The 24,854-nt window shown below is 55.3% G+C and overlaps 10 protein-coding genes across 10 annotated transcripts; 5 read left to right on the top strand and 5 right to left on the bottom strand.

The window, feature by feature from the left end:
* The first annotated feature begins 177 nt into the window (after positions 1–177).
* On the top strand, positions 178–4,121 carry BKA78DRAFT_140863 (uncharacterized protein). The gene is made up of 2 exons (XM_066882757.1): positions 178–532; positions 755–4,121. The coding sequence occupies exons 1-2, from the start codon at positions 307–309 to the stop codon at positions 3,943–3,945; spliced, it is 3,417 nt and encodes a 1,138-aa protein (XP_066744678.1). The 5' UTR covers positions 178–306; the 3' UTR covers positions 3,946–4,121.
* Positions 4,122–5,557: 1,436 nt separating this feature from the next.
* BKA78DRAFT_331655 (norsolorinic acid reductase) lies at positions 5,558–6,919 on the top strand (the record flags this gene model as incomplete). The annotated part of the gene is made up of 4 exons (XM_066889901.1): positions 5,558–5,869; positions 5,926–6,045; positions 6,108–6,680; positions 6,758–6,919. The coding sequence occupies 4 exons, from the start codon at positions 5,558–5,560 to the stop codon at positions 6,917–6,919; spliced, it is 1,167 nt and encodes a 388-aa protein (XP_066744677.1).
* Positions 6,920–8,097: 1,178 nt separating this feature from the next.
* BKA78DRAFT_353072 (uncharacterized protein) lies at positions 8,098–8,468 on the bottom strand (the record flags this gene model as incomplete). The annotated part of the gene is made up of 2 exons (XM_066891479.1): positions 8,098–8,278; positions 8,446–8,468. The coding sequence occupies 2 exons, from the start codon at positions 8,466–8,468 to the stop codon at positions 8,098–8,100; spliced, it is 204 nt and encodes a 67-aa protein (XP_066744676.1).
* A 353-nt stretch (positions 8,469–8,821) lies between these two features.
* On the top strand, positions 8,822–11,159 carry BKA78DRAFT_353071 (uncharacterized protein; the record flags this gene model as incomplete). The annotated part of the gene is made up of 2 exons (XM_066891478.1): positions 8,822–8,894; positions 8,959–11,159. 2 exons carry the CDS (start codon positions 8,822–8,824, stop codon positions 11,157–11,159), a joined length of 2,274 nt encoding a protein of 757 aa, XP_066744675.1.
* Positions 11,160–11,627: 468 nt separating this feature from the next.
* On the bottom strand, positions 11,628–13,937 carry BKA78DRAFT_295854 (uncharacterized protein; the record flags this gene model as incomplete). Its single annotated transcript, XM_066886533.1, has 4 exons — positions 11,628–11,644; positions 11,704–12,327; positions 12,348–12,648; positions 12,750–13,937. 4 exons carry the CDS (start codon positions 13,935–13,937, stop codon positions 11,628–11,630), a joined length of 2,130 nt encoding a protein of 709 aa, XP_066744674.1.
* A 240-nt stretch (positions 13,938–14,177) lies between these two features.
* Positions 14,178–15,513, bottom strand: BKA78DRAFT_315141 (uncharacterized protein). The gene has a single exon (XM_066888523.1). It carries the CDS (start codon positions 15,260–15,262, stop codon positions 14,495–14,497), a length of 768 nt encoding a protein of 255 aa, XP_066744673.1. The 5' UTR covers positions 15,263–15,513; the 3' UTR covers positions 14,178–14,494.
* A 29-nt stretch (positions 15,514–15,542) lies between these two features.
* BKA78DRAFT_315139 (adaptin N terminal region-domain-containing protein) lies at positions 15,543–18,263 on the top strand. The gene is made up of 3 exons (XM_066888522.1): positions 15,543–15,639; positions 15,702–15,844; positions 15,905–18,263. The coding sequence occupies exons 1-3, from the start codon at positions 15,600–15,602 to the stop codon at positions 18,197–18,199; spliced, it is 2,478 nt and encodes an 825-aa protein (XP_066744672.1). The 5' UTR covers positions 15,543–15,599; the 3' UTR covers positions 18,200–18,263.
* Positions 18,264–18,572: 309 nt separating this feature from the next.
* On the bottom strand, positions 18,573–19,243 carry BKA78DRAFT_370622 (uncharacterized protein; the record flags this gene model as incomplete). The annotated part of the gene is made up of 1 exon (XM_066892683.1): positions 18,573–19,243. Exon 1 carries the CDS (start codon positions 19,101–19,103, stop codon positions 18,573–18,575), a length of 531 nt encoding a protein of 176 aa, XP_066744671.1. The 5' UTR covers positions 19,104–19,243.
* A 1,171-nt stretch (positions 19,244–20,414) lies between these two features.
* Positions 20,415–22,665, bottom strand: BKA78DRAFT_353068 (uncharacterized protein; the record flags this gene model as incomplete). Its single annotated transcript, XM_066891477.1, has 3 exons — positions 20,415–20,424; positions 20,473–22,356; positions 22,502–22,665. The coding sequence occupies 3 exons, from the start codon at positions 22,663–22,665 to the stop codon at positions 20,415–20,417; spliced, it is 2,058 nt and encodes a 685-aa protein (XP_066744670.1).
* A 609-nt stretch (positions 22,666–23,274) lies between these two features.
* On the top strand, positions 23,275–24,843 carry BKA78DRAFT_140787 (Metallo-dependent phosphatase-like protein). Its single transcript, XM_066882756.1, has 3 exons — positions 23,275–23,424; positions 23,490–23,723; positions 23,812–24,843. Exons 1-3 carry the CDS (start codon positions 23,409–23,411, stop codon positions 24,513–24,515), a joined length of 954 nt encoding a protein of 317 aa, XP_066744669.1. The 5' UTR covers positions 23,275–23,408; the 3' UTR covers positions 24,516–24,843.
* Positions 24,844–24,854: the final 11 nt, after the last annotated feature.

Genomic DNA, 24,854 nt, shown 5'->3' with positions numbered 1-24,854 from the left:
GCGCGGTGGTGGTGCTTGTGGTGGTGCTGGGTGCAGTGTGTGTGTCTGTTGGTCACGCACCGCGGGACTTAGACTGCCAAATACAAGCCGTCTGGCCCCGGCCGGAAAGACGTCGTCTCTTTCCAAGTTGTGCTGCTTCCTTTCTTGCCTTAAAACGTCGTCAACCCCATAAAAATCCCCACCGTTCGTCTCCGGATCCCACGACTTACCCTCGACCCTTCGCCCCTCCCACCCTCCGTCTGTTCATTCCGCCTCCTCCGACCTTCCTCACCACCACTCCCCCAGGCCGCTGCGGAGCTACGATACATGCTAGCCTCTCTGCTGCGACCTCGCAAAGGTCGCCGCCGCCAGCAAGAACATTCCCCCTTCTCGTCTCATCGCAATCCTCGCGCCCGCGACAACAGCCGCCAATATCTGATCCGCCACGCCTCGGACCGCGAAGACGCCTACCAGGATATCGATGACGACGATGTGGACGACGAGGACGAGGAAGACGAGCCCGTATTGCCAATTTTCAGTGCCGAACATCTAGGTACGTCACGACCGTTCTTTTCTGCTTTGTCCCTCCAACGGCGCCAACCAATTTGCTTTTGAGACTTGGTGGCCTTGCGCCTCCTCGAGGTCATGTCTCACCGACAACGCACCTGAGACGTTTGTACGTCCAGGACGAGCGCGCCGTTGCTGTTGTTGCGTGCGGCTCTTCGTCAATACCAAGACCTTCCCGAGCGCCTGCTGATTGGACGTAACCGAGCAGACCGCCTCCCCGTTTACAGCATCACCCATTCCATCCGGATTCTCGTTGTGCAACGATGCGAAACCACGCTGTCATGGGATCAATTGCGCTCACCGCAGATTTCCCAATTTCTCGTCAAGCCCATCCAGATCGAAATTCGCGATTCTCTCTTCTCCAGCGCCGCCTTGTATGCACTGATCGCCAACACCCTACAATTCCAGAAAGAAGGCCAAGCAAATCCAGGTAATGTCGGCGTGTGCAAGACTCGAGCCATGATTTGCGAGCTGCTCGCCATGCGCTTGCTCAAGGAGTTCTCGACCCGTGAGCTCATAGATGCGCTTTCATATGACTTCGATCCCTTGCAGGGCATTACCCCGCCGCAGTCCGACGTCAATGGACGAGTCAAGCCCCTGCCCCAGCCGCGATTGGCGAGAATTAGTTGCGTAGAGATTGCCATCAGGGCCCAGGCGAAAAAGTTCTTGGCCCATCCAATCGTTTGTCAGATCCTGGAGGCCATCTGGTCAGGTACAATCGTCATCCACTCGGCGTCCGACAATCTTCACAGACTCCCAAACAGGGCCATTGCTCAAGAAAACGCTCGGCGACGCTCTTACGGCACCATCGACAACTCACGATTTCCGGGCAAGAGAGGTGCCTCTGGCTCGGTCTATCCAAGCGTGCTTCGCCGGACAGTGACCATTTATGATCCACGGGAGGCCTCGTTGTTTAAACTGTCGCGACTCCGCGTGCCGCGCTATCGGCAGCTCTTCTCCACCATCTCTTTCGCCATTATGCTGGGCTTGTTCGTGGCCGTCCTGGTTGAGCAGTCTCTTGATATTACAGCACTCGAAGTGATTTTCTGGTTCTGGAGCGCAGGCTACATGCTTGACGAAGTTGTCGGCTTTACCGAGCAGGGTTTCAATCTCTACATCCAGAGTGTGTGGAACGCTTTCGACCTTGGAATCTTGGGCATGATGGTCGTTTACTACGTCTTACGGCTCTACGGCATCCTCATGCCAGATGTCAGAAAGCATCACGTGGCAAGCATGGCGTACGATGTCCTGGCTTCGACGGCTGTCCTCCTGTTTCCCCGGCTCTTCTCAGTGCTTGACCACTATCGTTACTTTTCACAGCTTCTGATCGCCTTCAGAATGATGGCAATGGACCTTTTTGCAGTATTGGTTCTGATCATCATCAGCTGCAGTGGCTTCTTTGTGGCATTCAGTCTTGCCTTTGGTGACAAGGGACTCTCATCTCCAGCATCCGCGGCATACGCCCTGTTCCAAATGCTCATGGGCTTCACTCCTGCGGCCTGGGACATATGGAGCAGCTACAACCCACTCGGCAAAGCCATCTTGGTTCTGTTCCTCTTCGTCACGCACTTCTGCATCGTTACCATTTTGATCACTGTGTTGACCAACAGTTTCATGGCCATTGTGCAAAATGCCAACGAGGAGCATCAGTTCCTTTTCGCCGTCAATACGATCTCGATGGTGAAGTCGGACGCGTTGTTTTCGTACATTCCGCCCTCGAACATCCTTGGATGGTTGATGACCCCTCTTCGCTTCGTCCTACCCTTTCGCCGATTCTTGAGAATGAACCGCACGCTCATCAAGGCTACTCATCTTCCCATTCTGTTCTCCATCTGGGGTTACGAAAGATTGATTCTCTCCCGGATGGCATTCCAGCCCGAAGAGCTGGTTGAGCAAAGAGGAAGATCGCGATCCAAAGTGCCAGTCTTTAGCCTTCGAGAAGGCGATGACCTTTTCAGCCCCGGCACCCGACTCAGAGAGCCTTCGATTACCACATTCCACAAGGACCGCGCTTTGGAGGAGGTGTTCCGGCGCCCGTTCCGCGGGCCCACACTCAACCGGAAGATTACGACCGATTCGCTGGCTGAAAGGAGAAAGTCAAGCAACGTGGTCCGCGACTGGATGCAGGGAGTTGGTCACGAGGGAGGAGCATCTCCACCGCTCGAAGAACCTCGCTCTGTGCTTGAACAATTGGAGCATGCTCGACGCCCAAGTATTCGCCGCATCAAGACTGCTGGCAGAATGGGCGGGCCGCCGATCCGCAGAATGCAATCAATTGTCTCGGATCCTGACCTCCTCTCACTGCAGCGCGAAGAGTCCCACGAGACTCGGGACGACCTAGAGGATCCGACAATCAGCAATGATGACCACCCACACGACGGTGATGACGAACTCGGGACGAACGATGAGCTTGGTACCAATGCGGAGGACGAGATAACTCTAGAGCCTCTGAGCCAGGTACAGTCAAGAGTCAACTATCATCAGCCCCAAGATGTCAGGCGACAGTCGATTCCGGAGACGGAAGATGAAGATTACTTCAAGACGCCAGTAGCCACTACAGCACACACTCCCCTTATTCCGAGCTCAACGTCCTCGAAGATTCGAGAAGGCCATCCTCGCCCTCTTCATCTTCATAGTCGCAACCTGTCGACGAATACGATTCTCTTCAGTCCTCAGAAGGATGGATACGGTTCGAGCCGCACATCAGACGTTACGAATCCTGCAAGGCGCCCTGGTACTGCTCATCGGAGCGGCACAGCAACCCCTCATACCAGGACACCAAAACGTCCCCCTGGAACCCCTCAGCCTATCCAATCCAGACCTGCTTTGAATCGCTTTGGAAACCAGTCGTCTCCAAATATTGTGGGATTTGGACACTTGCCTCGTCCTCCTCGGGACCGCAACCCGTCTTTCAACGCGCTGGCTCTCGACCTTGCCTCGGATCTTGGCGACAACCGACCTCGCGACATGCCAGATGCCATGGCCGCAAGTTTCTCAACGCAAATGGAGATGGCCGCTCTCAGGCAAGCCCGTTTGAAGCGCCGCATGGAGAATGACAACAGCAGCGACGACGACGAGGACCGGACAAGAATGAACAAGATTATGCTCGCTCGCATGAACAACCTCGAGGAGAGCTTCCGCGAAGTCTTGCAAGAAGTGCGCGACCTCAACCGCTCAGGTGCTGGTCGTGGTGATCCCAAGAGCAAGAAGGGCAAGGGCAGGAAGGGTACCAAAACACCGGGAACCAAGACGCCCGGGTCGAAGAGTCCTGGAACGAAGACGCCGGCAGCTGGCTCCGAAAAGGCTGTCATGCCCGCAAGCAGTGATATTGCTGTGATGGACTTTCAGCAAAAGGAGCATGATGAAGACGACCACGACGTCGACAGAAACTCGATTTGAGCGGCACACGAGCTGAGCTCCCGCCTATTTGATTCTTGATGCGAATGTCCTGGTCATTTCAGCACCATCGACACGGGGGAATACGGGCCAAAAACTAACTTTTCTACCATCCACTGTACACTACTCGGACTTGCCTTCGCTACTCTGTGTTTATACTCTCGTTTTCTTTGCATAAGGGCGGCGTTTTTGCTTTTTGTCTTTTTCCTTCCAGTTGGCCACTCTGCATTCGCTCATCACGGCGACTCTCGGGAAGCGAATCGCCACGGCCGATTATTGGTACCATTGAGAGAGACACGATTGGGGCGGCGTGCGTAATGTCTTTTCGATTAGTCGGTAGTTCAGCGTCATTGGGCTAGTAATGTCTTGCTGCTCCTTCTCTTTTGTTCGTCATTTCTTTCCCCAGACTCATTCGTTGACCAGAATTGCTCCTCAAAACAGGAGACTCAAGAGCAGATCGAGAGAGAAAAGAGTGAAGTGTGTGGGAGAGGAGATGATGGTTTCCTGCTGGCGTTTGTTCGACTAGCTGCTTGCTCTCTTGCTTGCTGGCTGCGAGTTGCAGCCGCAATGAATGGAAACGAGGTTTTGGTATTCCTGCCGCTTGCCGGTGCGCTTTGTTGCTGCCTGAAAGTGAGTGATTTTGATGATTTTCCCAATTTTCATTCCTCGAGCATCCGGTAAACAAAGCCCCTGAGATGGGTACAGCCTCCTGCGTCACGATATGTCTAGGTCGACACTTTAGAGCCTGTCCACCTATAATTCGTCCGCTGCTCGTCCGAACACTATTGGATGCGCTCTTTAGGTCAGATACGCGAACAGGCAGACAAATTAGAGGCGCACGAAATAGGCGCGCTGTTGACGCGTGGCAGCACGCAGGACCTGATTACTCCCGATTGGAAGTAGACGGAGTTAGTCCTTTTCTCCGTCCCGCCCGTCTGGTGGTGGCGCAAGGATCTCGATAGGAGCTGGGACCACCCCAGTCTTGGTGTGCGCGGGTCTGGTCGTTCGTCTTTCCGACGCGCTACTTTTTCCCTTCTCTAAGCCTTTACTACCGCTGCAAGAGTTGCTTAGGGAGCTTAGTTGATGCTTAGATGGGACCAAGGGTTTGCATTGGGTGTGCTGGCACGGCGGTTGTCGACGCGCACCGTGGTGTCTGCCTACATCATACTTTCACGACTCACCCCACAATGATCTGGTCTATGCGGCTAAAGCTGCAGCGGCTGTCGCTTCAGCTTTCCGGGAGCTCTCCCGTATTGGCAGTTGCTGCTCAATCAGGGACTCTCCGCTGAACGACGTTTCGCACGGCATTAAGGCGGAGCGGGGGAGTGGAGCGGACGGCGGAGTTAAGTCGCTGGGCAGCACAGCTTTGAGCAACGACCATGACGAAGCGCTAACTAACGGACGGCAGACGGAGAGCAGCTGGCTGCGAAAAGAAAGGAATGGCTTGTCGTCGAAACGGAACGTCACTCGAGAGCTTCCCCGCATATAAAGAGAGATTCTCTTCCTCCCAGCTGGATTCAATCATCTCAAGCACACATTCGCCCCTCCAACCAACAAAGCACCATCTTCTCGAAAACACACCAAACCACTAAAGCAAGCCAAAACTACCACGAACATGGCTTTCGCACCCGCTCCCCAGCCCAAGTCGGCCCTCGGCTACCACCGCATCCTGTCGACCACGGCAGGCATTCGCGTGTCGCCGCTCTGCCTGGGCGCCATGAACTTTGGCGACGCCTGGAGCGAGTTCATGGGCAAGTGCGATAAGAAGGCGACGTTCGAAATCCTCGACTACTTCTACGAGCAAGGCGGCAACTTCATCGACACGGCAAACAACTACCAGAACGAGGAGAGCGAGCAGTGGATTGGCGACTGGATGAAGGAGCGCGGTATTCGTGATCAGATTGTTTTGGCGACCAAGTTTACGACGGTTTGTGGATTCTTTGTTGTGCTGGTGGAGAGCTTGGTGGACTGATTTTATCGCAGAACTACCGTCAGGGCGGCCCCGAGAAGCTCAAGACCAACTTTCAGGGCAACCACAGCAAGAGCTTGAGGCTGAGCGTCGAGGCCAGTCTGAAGAAGCTGCAGACCGATTACATCGACGTGGTATGTTTACCCCCTTACAACCCCCTTATCCACTCATGACCCCCAACTAACAATCCGCCCAGCTCTACCTGCACTGGTGGGACTTCTCAACCTCGATCCCCGAAATCATGCACTCGCTCGACGCCCTCGTCAAGCAGGGCAAGATTCTCTACCCCGGAATCTCCGACACGCCCGCCTGGATCGTCTCCAAGGCCAACCAGTACGCCCGCGACCACGCCCTGACGCCCTTCGCCGTCTACCAAGGTCGGTGGTCGGCCGCCGACCGCGACTTCGAGCGCGACATCCTGCCCATGTGCCAGGACGAGGGCATGGCGCTGGCCCCCTGGGGCGCACTGGGCGGCGGCAACTTCAAGACCGAGGAGCAGTTCAAGGCCGTCCAGGAGGGCAAGGCCGAGGGCCGCAAGATGTGGGCGCCCAGCGAGAAGCAGCTGGCCATCTCCCGCGTCCTCGAGAAGATTGCCAAAACCAAGGCCCCTGGCACCCACCTCACGGGTGTCGCGCTGGCGTATGTCATGCACAAGTCGCCTTATGTCTTCCCTATTGTCGGTATCCGCAAGAAGGAGCACCTTGAGGGCAACATTGCGGCGCTGAGCATCGAGCTCTCTGAGGAAGAGATCATCGAGATCGATGATGCGGTAAGTTTACCCCTTTCCGACCCCCTGACTCCATAAACATCCATCATTCATCAATGACCAAACTAACACTTTGCCAGGCCGAGTTTGATGCCGGGTTTCCCACATCGTTCCTTTTCGAGTTCATGGGTAACCAAAAGTACCGTGTCGGCATGAGCACCGGCGACATTGGCTTGGTCAAGGCGGCTGGCTACATCGACACGGTTCCCAAGCCGCAGCCCATCAAGCCGAGGAAGGCTTAAATTTGTGCAAAGTCACGGTTTTGAAAGCAAAAAATGAGCCAGGTAGCAAATGTAATGAGCAATTAATTCTCTGATCAAGATTCCACACTTGCTGTCATCAAAGTTGTTCTCGTTGCAACACCACCGACATACATTTTCTTGGTAAGTTAACGACATGCAAAACCCGGCAATTTTCAATGGGGTAGCTGTGTTCAAACAATTATCGCCATATTTCGGAGGGGACATATTGTGTTGCTGAAAGAAATATCAACTGAATGACATCGCAGCTTGAGTATCCCCGATAGCCACAGCCCAATCGTTTAAGCGCTTGCGAGTTTCAGAAAGCAAAGTATCAGAATGCCCTTGATGGAATCTTTGCTATTTTGCGCATACAGTTGCTCACATCATTGCATCCCTTCTCCAGTGCCCTGATTTTAAGTTTCGTATTTCAGATTTGCTCAGACACGACATGCTTGAAAGAAGGAAAACAAATTCAAAACCGCGACGCTCGTTGATAATTAAACATGTTATACCAGCTTGACAATCATCACTGCAATCAACTCGATTCATGGGAAGCTCTTGGCACAAGGGGGTTTCGAGCAGGGGCCGAAACGTCGCAGAGGCTCCCCGCCCTCGCCCCCCCGTTATCCGCCCCAGAATTACTCCTCTACATTCTTCTCCATCTTGCCCCACCACCAACGATATTGCAAACAACGCAAGCCGACTAGAGCGCTCCATCATTCTGCACACGCAAACCACAGGATATTGTGCCCGGAGAAGCAACCAGCACACCACGACTCTGCTTCCATTCATACAGTGGTCCAAGCGATTTTGGTTAGTGCTATGCGTACTTATTTTACCCCCAAGCCATCCCACCACACCTACTTCATTTTCTCTGTTCCTGTTGCCCTCGCGCCCTCCTGCGTCGTCAAAAGCCATGCCGTGTTCCAATTGGTTCCCAATAAACGCCCTTGTGTAACCTCAACCGCACACCCCTCTCGTATACTGCCGCAGTACATGTCACCACCGCGGGCCCCAACAAGCCCAGCGAACCAACACGACAATCCTACATGATTCCAAACAGTAGCCGGAATTGGCTCATGCGATCTGGCGGCCTCGAGCTTGACGCGATGGCGAGCGTGTGTGCGTGCGCGTAGGGTTTGATCATATGCCACCACCTAGGTACGCAGGGAGATTGGTCACCTCGTTGATTCCGGAAGGATGAGCGAGCCAAACCTACCTGAGCGGGATGGGTCGACGCCAAAGTCGGGGCCGCCCTTCTCCTTTTGCTGCTGCGATTTGGCGCGCAGCGTGTTGGATTTTGCGATGAAGTAGGAGCCGGTCAAGCTGGCGACGGTGAAGAAGAGGAAGCTGCGGCGGCTGTTGTTGCAAGGAGTTAGTCAGTTAAGTAGTTGTACCCATGTGTCTGACAGGAGAGGCAGACGGGTTGGTTGAGGGGAAGTAGGAGGGCAAAGGAGGGGTGTGGCAGACAAATGGATGGTCGTTGGGTGTAGATGCTGGCAAGCAGGTGTGACGTCAAGACTTACTTCAGATAGCCATTGAAAGCCATGGTGAGCGTGTGTACAGTGCTTTTTGGCCCAAGTGGTTTCTGTGGTGGTTGAGGAGTAGTCCGGAGAGGCGAGAGACGCAGATGCAGGCCACGCGACTACCTACACCAGTCCGGGTGAGGTGACTTCTTAGTCGCCAGTTCCCAATGAGCTGTTGATGACGCCACATTCCGATAAGATAAGCGCTTCGGAATGTCTTATCGATAAGGCTTGGAATTTGGCGCGAAATTTTGGAGCCGAGTCCCTCTGCGCGTCTTCCTCAACAACCCCCGTCTTTGCGACTTTCTTTTGCGCGCGTCGCTCGTTCGCTGATTCCGATACTTCTTAGTCGCAAAGCAGAGTATCTGAAGTCGCCATGCCCAAACCCAGCAAGCAAAAAGCCCCCAAGGGCAAGGGCAATGCCTCCAAGCCCAGCGGCTCGACCATCAGTAAGACTTGCGCAACACCGCACTGCAATTGGGAGCTACAAAAAGGCTGACAAGACGTCCACAGGTGACCCTCGCTTCAGTAACATGACTACGGATCCGCGTTTCCGGCTGCCCTCGAAGAAGAACAACCGCGTCACGCTCGACAAGCGCTTTGCGCACATGCTCAAGGACGACGATTTTTCCAAGAAAGCCTCGGTCGACCGTTACGGACGCAAAGTCTCCAAGAATGCGGGCAAGAAGGAGCTGGAGCGCATCTACCGGGTCGAGGACGAAGACGAAGATGAGGATGAGGATGAGGACAAGGAAGACGAAGATGCCGATCAGTCGGACGAGGCCGACGACGACGACGAGGTTCAGCGCGAACTCGCGCGCATCGACCGCAAATATGATCCAGCGCGAGACGGTGGATTCTCCTCGTCTTCGGACGACGACAGCGACGACGATGACGACTCGGACGAGGCCGATGTGTCTGACGACGAGGCGGTCGAGTTCCCCAACAATGGCAATGACCCGCAGGTGGATGAGCTGGATGAGCCGACGACACGGATCGCGGTGGTCAATCTCGACTGGGACAACATCCGCGCGACGGATCTGATGGCGGTAGCATCGAGCTTTGTCCCCGCCGAAGGACGCATATCGAAGGTGACGGTGTATCCCAGCGAGTTTGGCCGGGAACGCATGGAGAGGGAAGAGCTCGAGGGACCGCCGCGCGAGATCTTTTCAAAGAACAAGAAGGACGACTCGGAATCGGAAGAGGACTCGGACTCGGAAGACGAGAGGATCAAGCAGGATCTCCTGCAAGAAGACAAGGGAGAGGAGTTTGACTCGAAGGCGCTCCGTCAGTACCAGCTTGAGCGGTTGCGATACTACTATGCCCTGATCGAGTGCGATTCTGCCGCGACGGCCAAATACCTCTACGACAACATGGACGGCCGCGAATACCTATCGTCGGCCAACTTTTTCGACATGCGATTCGTGCCCGACGAAGTCAGTTTCGAGGAGGACAAGCCGCGCGATGAATGCTCGCGGATTCCCGACGGCTACAAGCCCAACGAATTCGTCACTGACGCCCTGACGCACTCAAAGGTCAAGTTGACCTGGGACGCGGACGACACGACCCGCAAAGAGGTGCAAAAGCGCGCCTTTAGCCAAAAGGAAATCGACGAGAACGACCTCAAAGCCTACATTGGCACAGACAGCTCGGACGACGAGGAATCGGACGAGGCACTTTCGTCCGGAGACGAGGCTGCCAGCACCACAACGCACGACAAGAAGGCAGCACGCGAGGAGAAGGCTGCAAAGCTGCGCGCAGCGCTAGGCCTCAGCAGTGGCAGTCTTGTATCCAAAAAGAAAAAGAGCAGTGATGGGCCAGTGGGCGACATGCAAATCACGTTCACATCGGGGCTCTCCAACAAATCCAAGGACGACACGGGCAAGGGCGTCTTCGAAAACGCACCCGAGGAAACGACAAGAGAAAAGTACATCCGCAAGGAAAAGGAACGCAAGCAACGCCGCAAGGAGCGCGCCCGAGCCGCCCGCACCGGCGCCATCAGCGACGAGCAAGCAGCAGAGCAAGACGCGGCCAGCGACGCCGAAGCCTCTGCCGCCGAGGAGGACGCCCACGCGCCCGGCCCCGACGACGACGACCCCTTCAACGACCCCTTCTTCACCGACCCGGCCGGCGAGACCCAACGCGCCGCCAAAGCAGCCAAGAAGGCGGCCAAGCAAAAGAACGCCTCCGAACGCGCCGCCGCGGCCGAAGCAGCAGCGGCCGAGCGCGCGCAGCTCGAGCTGCTCATGGCCGACGAGGGCGCCGACGCCAAGCTCAAGCACTTCGACATGAAGGCCATCGAGAAGGCGGAGAAGGAGGCGCGCCGCAAGGGCAAGGGCAAGAAGAACAAGACCAAGAAAAACGCCGCCGACGACGCAAACGGCGAAGAGCAGAGCGGCTTCAGCATGGACACGGCGGACCCGCGTTTCAAGGCCGTCTTTGACAGCCACGAGTACGCGATTGACCCGACAAACCCGCGCTTCAAGCGCACGCAGGGCATGACGGCGCTGCTGGAGGAAGGACGGAGGAAGCGCAAGGACAGGGCTGAGAGGGACGATGTTGATGTGCCGGTGGAGAGGGGGGCGCCGGCTGGTAAGAAGGCTAAGAGGAGTGCTGCTGCTGCTGATGAGAGTGCGCCAGCTGGAGGCGATGATTTGAAGAAGTTGGTTGAAAAGGTCAAGAGCAAGACCGCGGCGAGGAAGGGCAAGGCGTGAGTAAGCTGAGCATGTAATCGCATTGCATAGCGTCAGGGGAGGCCATGGGGCCTACATTAGGTAGGTAGGGGAGACTCAGGGATGCCTAGTCTCAGGGGGTGTTCACCATGTGTATAATCTTGGCTGCGTCTGTTCCTGCATTGGGTCGGAGTTACTAAAAAGGGATGGCTGGATGGGGAAAAATATGAAATCGTTTTCTTCTTGTTATTCTCTTCCTCTTTCCATCTTTCTTCTAGCCCTCTAGCACCACCCATCATCATCAATGCCCAATTTCCTTAAGTGTACAAATTACTCCCCAACCAATGCTTTCGAGACGAACCGAACAACGCTTGGGAAGGAAGCCCGCTCGCTGACTACTACCACCAAAGCACCAAGGGGACGATGAATGTGTTAGGTTCAAGGAAAACTTCCACCAAACCAAAGTCTATCCAACCAGCCAGGACGGCCTGGCTCTCCAAGAAAGGATTTTTAAAAGTTCATGAGATCTGCAGCGGCCAAGGTCAGCTCCAACTCAAATTGCGAGATTATTGTGGCGACGACTCACCTCTTCCAAACAGCGCCCTCTTGGACCAGTCCATGGCCAACAGGATACGCGTCCTCAAACTCACGCTCTGCGCAAAGTAGATACTCCGCCACAAGTAGACGGCCAGCAAACCACCAGAGAAGTTCAGGCCGTTAATGTCGAAAATGGCCGCGTTACCAATGTAGGCGAGCGAGCCAAGGTGCTTGTACTCAAAGGCGCGGTACACGGCCTCGTCAAGGTCGCCGTAGTCGACCTGGTTCAAAGCCATGCCGGGGGCCGCGCGCGCAATCGAGTTGAACTTGCGCGCAAGGTACTGGCCCTGCTGGTGCGCGCGCTGCGCCGTTGCCGGAAGCGACGTCAGCTTCGAGTCGATTTGGCGCAACAGCTCGTGGAGCTCGCCGAAGTCGAGGGTGCCGCTGCGGTCCTTGTCGTACTCCTCAAAAAGTCGATCCAGGCGCCGCAGATGGTCGGCGGCTTGCGGGAAGCGCGCCTTTACTCTCTTGGCGACTTGACGCCAGTCCGAAAAGGAGATTTGCATGTCCTCGGGGCTCTTGCCCTTTTCCCAAGCCAGTGTGCGGAGGAAGGTCACGATGTGTTCGGAGACGTTGTTCTGGTGATTGGTCAGCGAGAAGATTCCCCTTGTGTCTTCCAGCATCAGATTTTACGTGCCTGGATGGTTGAGCAATCTCCTATGCAGTAAACGTCTCCCAGAGGCGCGCCGACCAGGCGAAGGTGGGCGTCAGTTTCGAGGGCGTGCTTGTTGTGCTGTCCGTCAAGCTTCTTTGCGAGCTTGTTGCAGAATTCCGTTTGACCGATACCAGTGGACCAAAGGCAGAAACCCATGGGGAGTTCCTTAGTGGACAGGTTTCCATCATCGTCCTTCTGTGTGAAGAGAATCTTGTCTGACTGGACCTCTTTTACCCTCGAGTTTGTGAGCACGTCGACCTGGTCTTTCGCGAATCGAGTCTGTTGAAGTCAGCACGGCGAAAATAAGGAAGTAATGTACGGCGACAGCGAGAGCGAATCTTCTGGCGCCGATTCTGAGGGAAAATTTCAAGTTGACCTACCTCGGCATATCTCGAGAGCGCCTCGTCGTACGTGTTGAGAATGTGGCCTCTACTTTGGATGACGTGGACCGAAATCTCAGAGCGCAGAATCTTGGGAAAGAAGCAGGTAAGGTCCTCGTTGAGCATATCGTAGAGTTCGGCAGCGAATTCAACACCGGTCGGGCCACCACCGCAGATGACAAAGGACAAGAGACGGCGGCGCTCCTCGTCGCTAGTAGTAGGCAAGACTGCGGTCTCCAGATTCCTGATGACCGAATTCCTGATAAGACGCGCGTCCGTAATGTCCTTCAAGAAATGGCAGTGCTCAAGACCTTTGACACCGTGCGGGTTGGTGACAGATCCAACGCCAATGACGAGCTTATCGTAAGGCAGGTAAAAGCTGTGCTCCTTGCCATCTGGGCCAGTCCCTGAGATCTCTACGAGCTTCTCTGAAAACTCCACGTCCTGAGCTCTGCCCTTGATGAAGTGGCCATTCTTGCCCGCGACGATGCGGCGAACGGGCTCAACCAGCGAGCGGAGTTCCAGAGTGCCTACAGTGGCAGAAGGCAACATGGGGGTGAAGAGAAAGTAGTTTGAGGGTGACACAATGGTAATGTGGTAGTCATCCGGGTTGAGGCCTTTGAGCAGTGCTATGCTTCCCCATCCTGTTCCCAAAATGACCAGTTTTGGCTTGTGTTTTGACTCCTTCTTTTCCTCGCTGTCGTCGTCGTCGACCAAGTGTTCCGCTATGGGCAAGTTCTTGGGTCCACCGCGACGGGGATTCAAAGCAAGCTCCGAAACCTCGATATCCTCCAGGAAAGGTCCTTCTTTGTAGGTGGTTGCATCAAAAATGAAGAAGCCGACGACAAGAGCGCCGGACACGAAGGTAAAGATTCCTATCCAAGCAGCAGCCTTGTACACAATTCTCAGGCTAGCGGGGATCTTGGGGGGCTTTTTTGCGGTCGAGTCGGTGGTAATGCGGTTGCTGAAGAAGTTGGGCACCCTGCTCCTTCCCGCGAGGGTCGGTCGTGCGCCAGAGGTGAGGACTTGAGGAGCTCGGCGGGAGCCATTGGAAGCTTTATCCGAGGCGCAGCGCACGTTTCGGAGGCTCGATGGTGTAGCAGAAGGCCTGGCGGCGATTCCAGGAGGTTTGATAGAAGTCGGAGCTCGCGTGCGCGCTCTGCCGGCCAGAGCTTGCAGGCGCAGCATCTCGAGGCTTTGTGTAGGAGCGAGAGCCGGTGCGGACGGCCAGAAATGGTGAGGAGGCCCAATTGCACGGAGTGAAGGTGGCTAACGCATAGGGCGGGGAGGAAGAGAGACGTAGAAGAATATGGTGTTTTCGAGGCGTAGAGGTCTTCTGGGATTGGGTCGGTCTCCTCGGGGTGACGTACATAGCGCGGCCGACGTCGGATCAAACTTTATCTGATCTCCGCCGAATCAGATATCCGCCTGTCATTGGTCCCGTGGTCCCCCTGACGGACCACTGCTACACCTCCTGTTGTCCCTTTTTCTCATATATCCAATGATATTACAAGAATTTTCAGTACCAGAAATCTCTGTTACGTGTAGACATTGAAACAGACCCGAGAGGAAAGCTTCAACGACGGCAGATTCTCCGAACTATTCCCGGCCTTGTGCTTGAGGCATATTTCCCATGTTCCCTTTATGACTTTAGGCTGCCAGAGAGGTCTCATTGGAACTTGTGATTCTGTGCTGTGTACTTCATGACGAATTCAAGCGGCATGTTCCTTTCGTTATTCAGGTCTTCAGAAAACCTGCCGCGCCTGGACACCTTGATATCTTTCAAACCGGCACCATCTTTCGGCCACGGCTCTGGCCGAGACTGTCCGCCCGGCCCATCCTCTACTACCGACGCCGAAGCTTTTGGTCGTGACGCTGAGAATGGAAAGTTGCTCCTCCCATGGATCTCTTGTGTCTGCACTGTCTTGACCATCGTTTGGTCCTGTTGCCTCCATCGCAGCTTCATGGCTGCCTTCCTCGGTCCTGCCTGTTTCCGGTGGTACGGGACATTCCGAGAGCACGAGCTTCTGTCCACATCTAGCAGCAGCATCGACTGCGATTGCCAGAGTTCGGCTGAGTCCTTGGGCAGAAAATGATGTAGTTTCCCTGTGAATTGCAAGAAAATTGAGAATGCATAGAATCGGCCTCCTTGTATCACCGCGTTTGGTAGAAGATGGTTCAGTTACGTGGTCCGCGCTGAGGACAGTAAGATGCGCACGTAGGGCCTCCAGACTGGGACAGAAAGCGAGACGGATAGTCGAAGTGCATGATAGGAGATGCAGCGTCGGGATGACTAGTGGATGCTTGCTGACCTGTCCAACGTCGACAGCGTTGGCGTCTACTTGATCGACATGAGGCGGCGGTCCGCTGAGAGAGCTCAAAAGTTGATGCTCGAAAGCACTGCGGGAAGAACAGACAATCAGGGTCGTAGGTGCGGAGTGAATGCCGATCAAGTGCTGTATTAAATCAGGCATGCTCAGCCCGTGGAGCACAACTGGACAGTCGGTATGCATGTTCTGATTCGCCGGTGGTGCAGATGGTGGCCGCGTGAGTAGATTGACCGGGTGTTGCAAAACGCCTCCGGGAAGGGTTGAGCCTCCAAGCAAGTCGACATGGGGGGAGCTTGGGTTATGTGCTTGTCTTTAGCAGAAAGTTGTTCGGGGAGGATCGTTGATTATCATGTTTTCAATTCTTGGGTATTCCGATGACGACTTTTCGTCAAGCTCGCTGGATGGCAGCGGGGCACCGACACCACTGCGGAAAGCGATCCGTGCTCCGCGCAGCAACTCAACACCACGACCGCCGACATCATCACGAACATCTCGCCCCCGCCCGTCCCGAAACAACAGGATGGAGAGCCTTTCGAGAGTTTCTGAACTCCTAGAAACGGGTGTGCTCCCTTTGTCCTCGCATCGCATGTCTGCTACGGCCTCATTCTTATTTGATTTACAGCCCGCGATCTCACGCTCGAGGCGGCGCGTGATGCTTCCCTTCGCAAAACGTCGTCCCGTCCGATACCCGCCCAACAGTTGAAGCGCCTGCTAGACTCCCGCCATGAGCGTGAGGTGCTTGAAGGCCTTCGGCGCATCATCGCCGTATGACAACCTCCTCGAATCCGTCTGTACAGATTGCTGATGGAGCACGCCCAAAATTAGATGGCATACCGCAACCAACCCACCCTCCCGTTCTTCAGCGCCGTCATCAAAAACATTGCATCGCCGTCCCTCGAGATCAAAAAGCTGGTCTACATCTACCTCTTGCTCCATGCCGAGGCCGAACCCGACACTGCTCTTCTCTCGATCAATACAATCCAGAAATCGCTCGCAGACTCGAATCCCCAAGTACGAGCGCTCGCCATGCGCGTCATGTCTGGCATCCGCGTGCCCGTTATAAGCCAAATCGTATCTCTGGGTATCAAGAGGGCGACCGGAGATATGAGCCCATATGTGCGAAAGGCCGCGGCTTTGGCTATACCAAAATGCTACCGACTAGACCCCAACACCATGCCGCAGCTTCTGGACTACCTCTCCATACTTTTGGGAGACAAGCAGTATTACGTGGCTGGTGCTGCGGTGGCCGCATTTTTGGAAATTTGTCCCGAAAGGATAGATCTAATTCACCCTCACTATAGGAGTTTAATACGCAAGCTGGTGGACATGGATGAATGGGGTCAATTGGCTACACTCCGACTCATGACTACCTACGCCCGCAGATGCTTCCCGCGGCGAACACGCCGCATCAAGAGGCCCGGGCTCTCCAAAAACGGAACCAACAAACCAACCAAGGGTTTCTACGACGAGTCGAGCGAAGAGTCGGGAGACGAAGATTCAGCCGATCCTTCTTCCTACGAAGAAGTGCTCGTCCTCGACCCGGATCTTGAGTATCTTTTGAAATCGCTGACTCCCTTGCTCCAATCTCGCAACTCCGCCGTCATTGTCGCAGTCGCTCGCTGCTATCTCCACCTCGGCACTCCTTCCTACCTTGAACTCGCCATTGGACCTCTTATTTCCCTTCTTCGCTCCTCTCCTGACGTCAAGCTGATAGCACTACACAATGTCGTTCGCGTGTGTATGGCGCGTCCAGAAGCTTTTGTGCGATACAGCTCGCATTTCCTATTACGCAGCACCGACTCGCCACAGATCTGGCGCCTGAAGCTCGAAATTCTCACCTTGATATTCCCACACAGTCCGCACCACCTCCAAAGCCTCATCTTGGCCGAATTGGCCCATTTCACGGGCGGCCACGACGCGGGTCTGGTCCGCGAGGCGGTCCGCGCCATCGGCCGCTGCGCGCAGCGGAGTTCTGACCAGCGCGTTGCAGCACGCTGCATGCGGCTGCTGCTTTCGCAAATTTCGAGCCCAGATGCGCGACTGGTAGCAGAGGCGCTCGAGGTTGTCCGCCACCTTATCCAGAGGGATCCAGAGGCTCACCGAGGTACGGTGGTGCGGCTGGCTAAGAACCTGGATACGGCAACGAGCCCGGCGGCGCGCGCCAGCATTATCTGGCTGGTGGGCGAGTTTGCATCGGCAGAGCCCAGCAATAACATCGCCGCTGACGTTCTGCGGATTCTGGCCAAGGGTTTTGCGGGCGAGGCCGAGGAGAGCAAGCTGCAGATTCTGCTACTAGCTGCCAAGGTGTACCTTCAACACCTGCTCCTCAACCCGCCGCCCAAACCAGACGCTTCGCCCGACAAGGACGCCGCGGATAACTCGTCGCTACTGCTCCCAGGCGACGAAGGCGGCTTCTCCGAGTTCAACGACGCCAGTATCGTCGAACCTAAGGAGACACCTGCAGCAACGCCGCCCCATCCGATCCCACTTCTCTACAACTACATCATTCTCCTCACACGCTACGACACATCGTACGACCTGCGCGACCGCGCACGCGTTTATCGATCCCTACTTGCCGTTCCCTCAGCCACGGATCTGGCATCTTTGCTCCTGCTGGCGCCCAAGCCCGTCCCGCACGCCCCATCTCCGTCAGAGAGCCGCGCCGCATACACGCTCGGCAGCGCCAGTCTCGTCATCGGCGACGAAGGCGGCATCGTCGGGACGGGCCTGCGCGGCGGCGAGGAGGTGCTGCCCGAGTGGGTGCGAGAGGGCGAGGAGCCCGACCCGTCGCTGCGGGACGAGGCAGGTGTTTCCAAAGAGTATGCCTACACCAGTCCCAAGGACAGAATCGTGCCGGCAAGCGAGCAGCTCGATCGTGCGGCGAAGGAAAGTGGGTTCGGCGTGGGTGGTGCCGCAGACCAGCTCAACGGCGCCAAGGAGAAGACGTTGGATGACTGGTTGGCGGAGGATGAAGACGAAGATGACGATGACGAGGAGGAGACGGAGGAAGAGACTGACAGCGAGGAGGAGACGGATGAGGAGAGTGAGGAGGAGGAGACGGAGAGTGAGGATGATGGCGATGATGGCGCGGGCGAGGCGCAGAGGTTGGTCAAGGAGTGATCGTACTCACCTTTGTAGTACCTACCTACGTACAACAGTGAAAATGAAGTGTTGCATACCCCACCTTGCTAGTCCAACATACAGCCGCTCGAATGCTCCCCGTAACCACCCCTCTGCAACTCCAACGCCAAAGGTATCTAACTCTCTGTGTTTATATTTCCAGAAGTTCAGACCCTTAGCACGGATCTGGACGGGAGAGTCCGACGAGGGCCTTTGGCGTAATTGGTTGAGCGAGTAGGTTCCGAGGCGCCTACTAATGTTCCCGCGTAAATCGTCGGGTCTGACGTTCGATTCTCGCCGCACCCAATTCCGCTTTTTGCTTTTTTTCTCTTTTGTTGCTCTACTTGCCTTTTTTTGTTGTTCGCCTATTCAGTCAGTCAGGTACACTACCTAATCCTTTGGCCTCAGGATGTTCGAATGCTCCCCATATCCACACGCCTTGTATCGTACCATGCCAGGGCTCAGTAGTCACATGTGGCTTGAATGCTTCCTGTCCACAGTCCTTTAGGGATGTGCATTTGGACTTTGAGACGCGCGGAGCTCCACTGCCTGAGAGTTTTGACTCAAGGCACTTGAATGCTCCCCAGCCGCCGTCTTTTGACCAAGTGGAAGCTTCGTTCGAACGTCCATGTCTTCTAGCTGCATGTGCTTGAACGCTCCCCGTCTCCACACTAGATGCTTTTAGCGTCAAGGCCCAATTGCTCCGCGCACGAGGCGTCTGAATGCTCCTGTTTCGGACAAGGTCCTTGAGCAGTGGTGATCTTGCTTCATCTTCCAGGTTTGTAAATGACCAAGTCTCTTGACCAGAGACGCATGGATGCTCCCTTGGCACTGCCCTTGGACCACGGATGAGCTTCCCGTCTCGAGGAGTTTGAACGGCCAAGTCCTTTGGCCAGAGGCGCATGAATGCTCCCGGTCCGTCAGCATTTGATGATTTGAATGCTCCCCATGTGGCTCAAATCGAGTCATTGGCCTGGTATTTCTCTCGTCATCCACGTAGGGACGCCATCACACCTACCGGTGATACATAACCTTCGTGTGGGCGCTTGCCCCAGCGGAGCAATCGACTAAGAGTTTAGACTTGAAAGAAAGAAATGGACGCTGCGGACGACGTGACTGGCGAAGGAGACTGGTAATTGACGACGATGGCGATGATGACGATGACGATGACGAGCGACTCGAATTGACTGATTGACTGATTGACTGGTAGTAGACTGGCAACTGACGAAAGAACATCTCAGAGACTGACGAATATATGATGACTCGAATATCTTTGATATAGATGGTAGTAACAGACTTGACTTGTAAAAGGGCGCGAGATGGATCGACAAGCAGTCACAGACGTGTCGAGAGGAAATAGAGTAAGATATTATCTAGTCTTTCTTTTTTTCTCCACAGAGCAAAGCAAAGCAAGCAAGAAGCTTTTGTTCCGACTGACTAAAAAGGGAAATTAGGACGTAAGAGGAAAGAAGAAGTAGAGAAATATAGAAAGAGAAAGAGCAGACGACGGTGGAGAAATGGAGGAATGAAGACAGACGACGGGGAGGGCGACTTTGAAGGAAGTTAAGAGACCCACGCCCCAGACAGCAAACCGCGCCCCCGTTTTTGAAGTGCCCCGCATCAAGCAAGACAAGATAGATCCCGTTCCCTCGTCCGTGGCAGCAGGGAAATAACTTTTGTGGGTAGATAAGGTAGGTGTGAGGGAAATGCGAAACCTCGCCGAAACATGCTCGCCTGCCCCCTCTCGAGGGTGCTTTTTGTGACACCAGCCGGCCGCCGTGAGTAAAGGATTATTTTTCCGCCGGCGACAGTCCGCTGGTTAGCGTGAGTCGGGGCTGGGAGGGAAGGAGGGCACCACCACGACGGTCGTAAAGGAAGGAATGATACATGATCCAAACAGTTTTGACAGCCAAATATTACACGCATACGCCGTTCGCTAATGCAAAGAGGAGGGGTTTGCGGCGCTCTCTCCAGTCTGCTCACCATGTTGCTTCCGCATTTCATGTGAGAGCCTGGCAGTGGTGAGTCAGTAATTTGTTGGAATTGTTGAGAACTTTGGCGCACTTGCCTGGGAGCTGGTTGAGCAGCTTGTCACCGCTTCGAGTTCGACCAATACTCTAGTTTTTCCGAGCAAAGTATCCCTATGTAGAGCAGAGATTGGGCCGGGTGTCTGGTCATGAACAGATGAGATGTTCAAGCCCTTGATGGGCGGATCCTACCGACGGCTTCATACAGGTCAGCATAAGCAAACGAGGCTCTCAAATTCAACTCACCCATATGCAGCAGCAACGCGCGGTTGCCGTCGTTTGATTCGCGGCGTGTAGTCGTCTTCTTGCCGCTGCTTCGGATCGTTGGGGACAGTCTCCTCGTAGCTCCTCTTCCGGCCAGCACTGCTCCCAGACCTCTTCAGAGGAGGATGGCCCGACTCGGGAGCATTCGGATTGAATGGATCGCTCTCGTCCATATGAAAGTCTGAACCTGCCGCTGTGCGCTGGCTTGAATCCGACGGGGCCGGACTTCGTCGGCCACCGAATCCATTGGTTGACGTGCGACGCGGATTGGGGTTCCAAGGATCATATGAAGGAGAGCGTTCTCGCTGGGGAGGGGGAGGAGGTGGCGGAGGAGCTGTTGGAGAGTAGCCAGGTCCATGTTGAGGGGGCCCACTTTGATGGAAGCCTCCTTGACTGTACGGCGGGCCACTGTGGCTTGGATGATTGTGATGAGGGGCGTCAAATCCATTGCGGAAAGATGGAGGTCCAGGTGGTCCCGGCGGAGGCGGAGGAGGCGGTTGCTTCGAGTCGCTAAAATGCCTTTCGGAATCCCGGCGGCCGCCAGATTTGCGTCTCTCGGGTTTCTGGCTGTGTGAGAATTGCGGCGGTAGAACGTGACTTGCAGGACGAGGAGCTTCAGATATTGGCTTTGGAGAGCCAGTGACACCAAGGGCTGCGAGAAGTTGCTCCTGAGCATCATCTCGTGCGGGAGCATGGGATGGGGACCGAGAGAGACTTCTCTTGGGCGACTTCGAGTCGCCATCTTGCTCGGTGGAGAGGGCTCGTTCCAGGTTGTCCATAACACTCCATTCTGATTCCTTCTTCACCTTTGGTTCGCTGTCTGATGGTTCCTCGCCCTTAGGGCCCTGTGCATCGTCCTCTGGAAGATCTGGACGATCACGATTTGCTATAACGTTTTCCACGGCAATGAGGTCCGACTTGGCGGTGAATTCATGGAAGATCGAGTCATGCTTGGCAGTCTCCCACTCGTCTGTTTGTCGGATGCTCAGGAAAGCTTCGTGGGCATTTTCAGGGCCGAAGTAGATGGAGACCGATTCGGCGTTGCCAACTGCCTGGGTTTCATCGAGTCCCACCCAGTTTTGAACATCGTCGAATTGCGACGGTAATGCACGTGTTATCTTGTCGGCTGGGTGCCACACTATGACACCGAGACTAAACTCCTGGTTGACCGGTTCATTGCTTTTTGGCCAGAGGGCGCCATCATAGTCAGATTGGTCCCAATCATCCAAACCCAAATTGATCGTGTATGCGGCAGTTTGGTACAGCCTTTGAGACTCTGGAAGGTCGGCTGGGTCTATGCTTGCGTTCCTAGTTATGGTACTCCGGCGCGATTTTGGCGGGCGGGGAGCTTTAGGCGATGGCCCATCCCCAGAAGGATTGGCATGGGCAACAGTCGGCGTTGCATTAGGATCCGGTGCTGCTGGTGGATAAGGGCCTGCTTGGTTTCCTTGAGGATAAGGTGGAGCCTGTGGCCACCCGCTAGGTGGGTAAGCTGGTGATGGGGCTGCAGGGTCGTGGGGAGGCTGGTGGCCTTGAGGATATCCATAATTTGGTGGTGGTGGTTGATAGGGTTGGTTCGCCTGCCATCCGTGCGGGTAGCCTTGTGGAGGTTGATAGCCTTGGGGTGGTTGTTGGTAGCCAGGTGATGGTTGATATCCTTGATAGCCTTGCTGGTACGGCGGTGGCTGGTAGGCTTGATGTGGCGGATAATTGTGCGCAGGTGGTGGATATGCCTGGGGCGGATACTGACCTTGTCCGTAGGGAGGGTTGCCTTGGGCATTTTGAGGCGGGCGTTGGTAGTTGGTTGGCACAGGATATCGGGTGATCACGGGATTGCTTTTTCGCTTGCCTGAGTGCGGAGGTGGACTTTTGAAAGGAAATCAGCGGACGAAAGGAGATGGGATTCATCGACGAGAAGACAATTGAGCAAAAAGAGACAGAGAGAGACCCAGCTCGAGGTGAGACGGAAAAAGAAAGAAATCGATTCATCAAGCAGGAACGGTCCACTTACTTTGGAGGTCCCTGCGGCGGAGGTTGCGGCGGACCCGGATAGGCCTGTTGCTGGTAGGGCTGGGCATATGGTTGTTGACCATAAGGTGGCTGTTGAGGGTACGGCGGTTGTCCATAGGCAGGCGGCTGGTACGAGGCACCGGCCGAAGGGCCGCTCCAAGACATGGTGGAGCGAGGTTATCCACGGCCGAACGCTCTAAAAGATGACAAGTTAAGGAAAGAAAAGCAACGATGGACTTGGAAAAGTACCGAGCAGAGGGAGTGGTGGCCGGCGGTTGATGGCAGAGATGAGGGTGCTGCGGTGGGCAAGGATGGCTGCGGTCGTGGTGATGAATTTGACCCAAGGCGTGCGGTGCTATGGCATCACGCAGGCGAGGAGGTACGACGGCAAGCGCTAGCCAGACGGCACCAATGGCGTCGACCCGAAGACAAAAGATGAGAATTGGAAGAGGAAAAGGTTTCGGATGAGAGAAAATTCAAAAGGCAGCCAGCTAAGACGGAGGTCGCTCCACGAGGTCCACAGCCGAGTAACAATTGCGGATGATGGCCCACGCGACGGAAGACATGGAAGCCAAAGCTACGGGGCCGGCGCTGGTCGATAATACAGCAGCTGCTTTGGCGGCGTTGTCCAGCAAAGGCCAGAGGTCAGCAAGACGTTTTGATGTAGGTGACAGGTCCAATGCTCGTTGGAGGTCGACCCCGATGCTTGATTGGCGGCACGGAGCGCCAGATTTGCCGACGACGGCGAGAGCTTGAATCAGCTACACCTCTTCTGCTGCGCTACCTACGACCTGACCTCCAACTTTGCCTCTTGCTACCCCGCGACGCGACGATGATACTGTCCCACTCGTAGTCACTGCTTCTCCTTCCGAGTCCGCGCTCACGGCTCGCTGTCACACTCTACCGCTATGCCAGGCCTTCCGGGTACGTAACAAAGCTTCCGCAACCTCCACCATCTGCACAATAACTGATTGCCCCGCCATTCGCAGCCACGGTTGACCTCGACGAGTGCATAGCGAGGCTCTACAGGAAGGAGCTGCTTGCAGACTCGGTCATCGAGGCCATTTGCGCAAAAGCTAAAGAGCTCTTGATGAAAGAGAGCAATGTCGTCCACATTGATGCCCCCGTCACCGTCGTCGGCGACATCCACGGCCAATTCTTCGACATGATTGAGATATTCAGGATAGGAGGCTTTTGCCCCGACACAAACTACCTGTTCCTCGGTACGTCCCGTTGTTGCGGCGGCTCCATCTTCGACGTGGCCCTTCGTGGGTCCAAACGACCAGCAAAGCATCTAACAAGCCCCTGCAGGCGACTACGTCGATCGCGGCCTCTTCAGCGTCGAGACAATATCGCTCCTCATCTGCCTCAAACTGCGCTACCCGCATCGCGTGCACCTCATCCGCGGCAACCACGAATCGCGCGGCGTGACACAGTCGTACGGCTTCTACACCGAATGCTCGCGCAAGTACGGCAACGCCAACGTCTGGCACTACTTTACCGACATGTTCGACTTTCTGACCCTCTCCGTCGTCATCAACAACCAAATCTTCTGCGTCCACGGCGGTCTCAGCCCCTCCATCCACTCCATCGACCAGATCAAAATCATCGACCGCTTCCGCGAGATACCCCACGAGGGCCCCATGGCCGACTTGGTCTGGAGCGACCCGGACTCGGAGCGCGACGAATTCAGTCTGAGTCCAAGAGGTGCAGGCTACACTTTTGGCGCACAGGTGGTCAAGAAGTTCCTCGAGGTAAATGGCATGTCGCACATCCTCCGTGCGCATCAGCTCTGCCAGGAGGGCTACCAGGTGCTGTACGACGATCGGTTGAGCACAGTCTGGAGCGCTCCAAACTACTGCTATCGTTGCGGCAACATGGCCAGCGTTCTCGAAGTCAGCGACACGGGCGAACGCTTTTTTAATGTATTTGATGCGGCGCCCGAGAACGACCTGCACCGAGCGGAGCAGCAGCAACAACAAGGCAAAGAGGTACAAACCGAGTACTTCTTGTGATGTGAATATGGCTGGCCACCATCCATGTCGGGGCGCATTTGCGTATGTTGTAATTTTACTGGCGTTTAGGAAAGGCATGACTGCATGAGATATCACGGGCATTGGTGGCGCAGGCGAGACAACCAGGCTTGCACTGCATGATCATGAGAGGCCATATAGAACCTCTGGATTTGTTCATAGGATGGCAGGACGCACAATTGCTTGACGTGCGTCTGCTGAAGAGCTCACAATGAATTTTGAGCGTTTTGACGAAAATTCGAACAATGGTTTGAACAGACGTCTTTGGACTTTGCGCCCTCTCATCTTTGGAAAAATGCCGTCAATCACCGAATGTGGACC

This window comes from Phyllosticta capitalensis, assembly GCF_038381095.1.
Source record: "Phyllosticta capitalensis strain CBS 128856 chromosome Unknown BKA78scaffold_5, whole genome shotgun sequence".
NCBI lineage: Eukaryota > Fungi > Ascomycota > Dothideomycetes > Botryosphaeriales > Phyllostictaceae > Phyllosticta > Phyllosticta capitalensis.
Note: the sequence above shows the minus strand (reverse complement) of the source record. Positions and strands in the feature narration are given on the sequence as shown.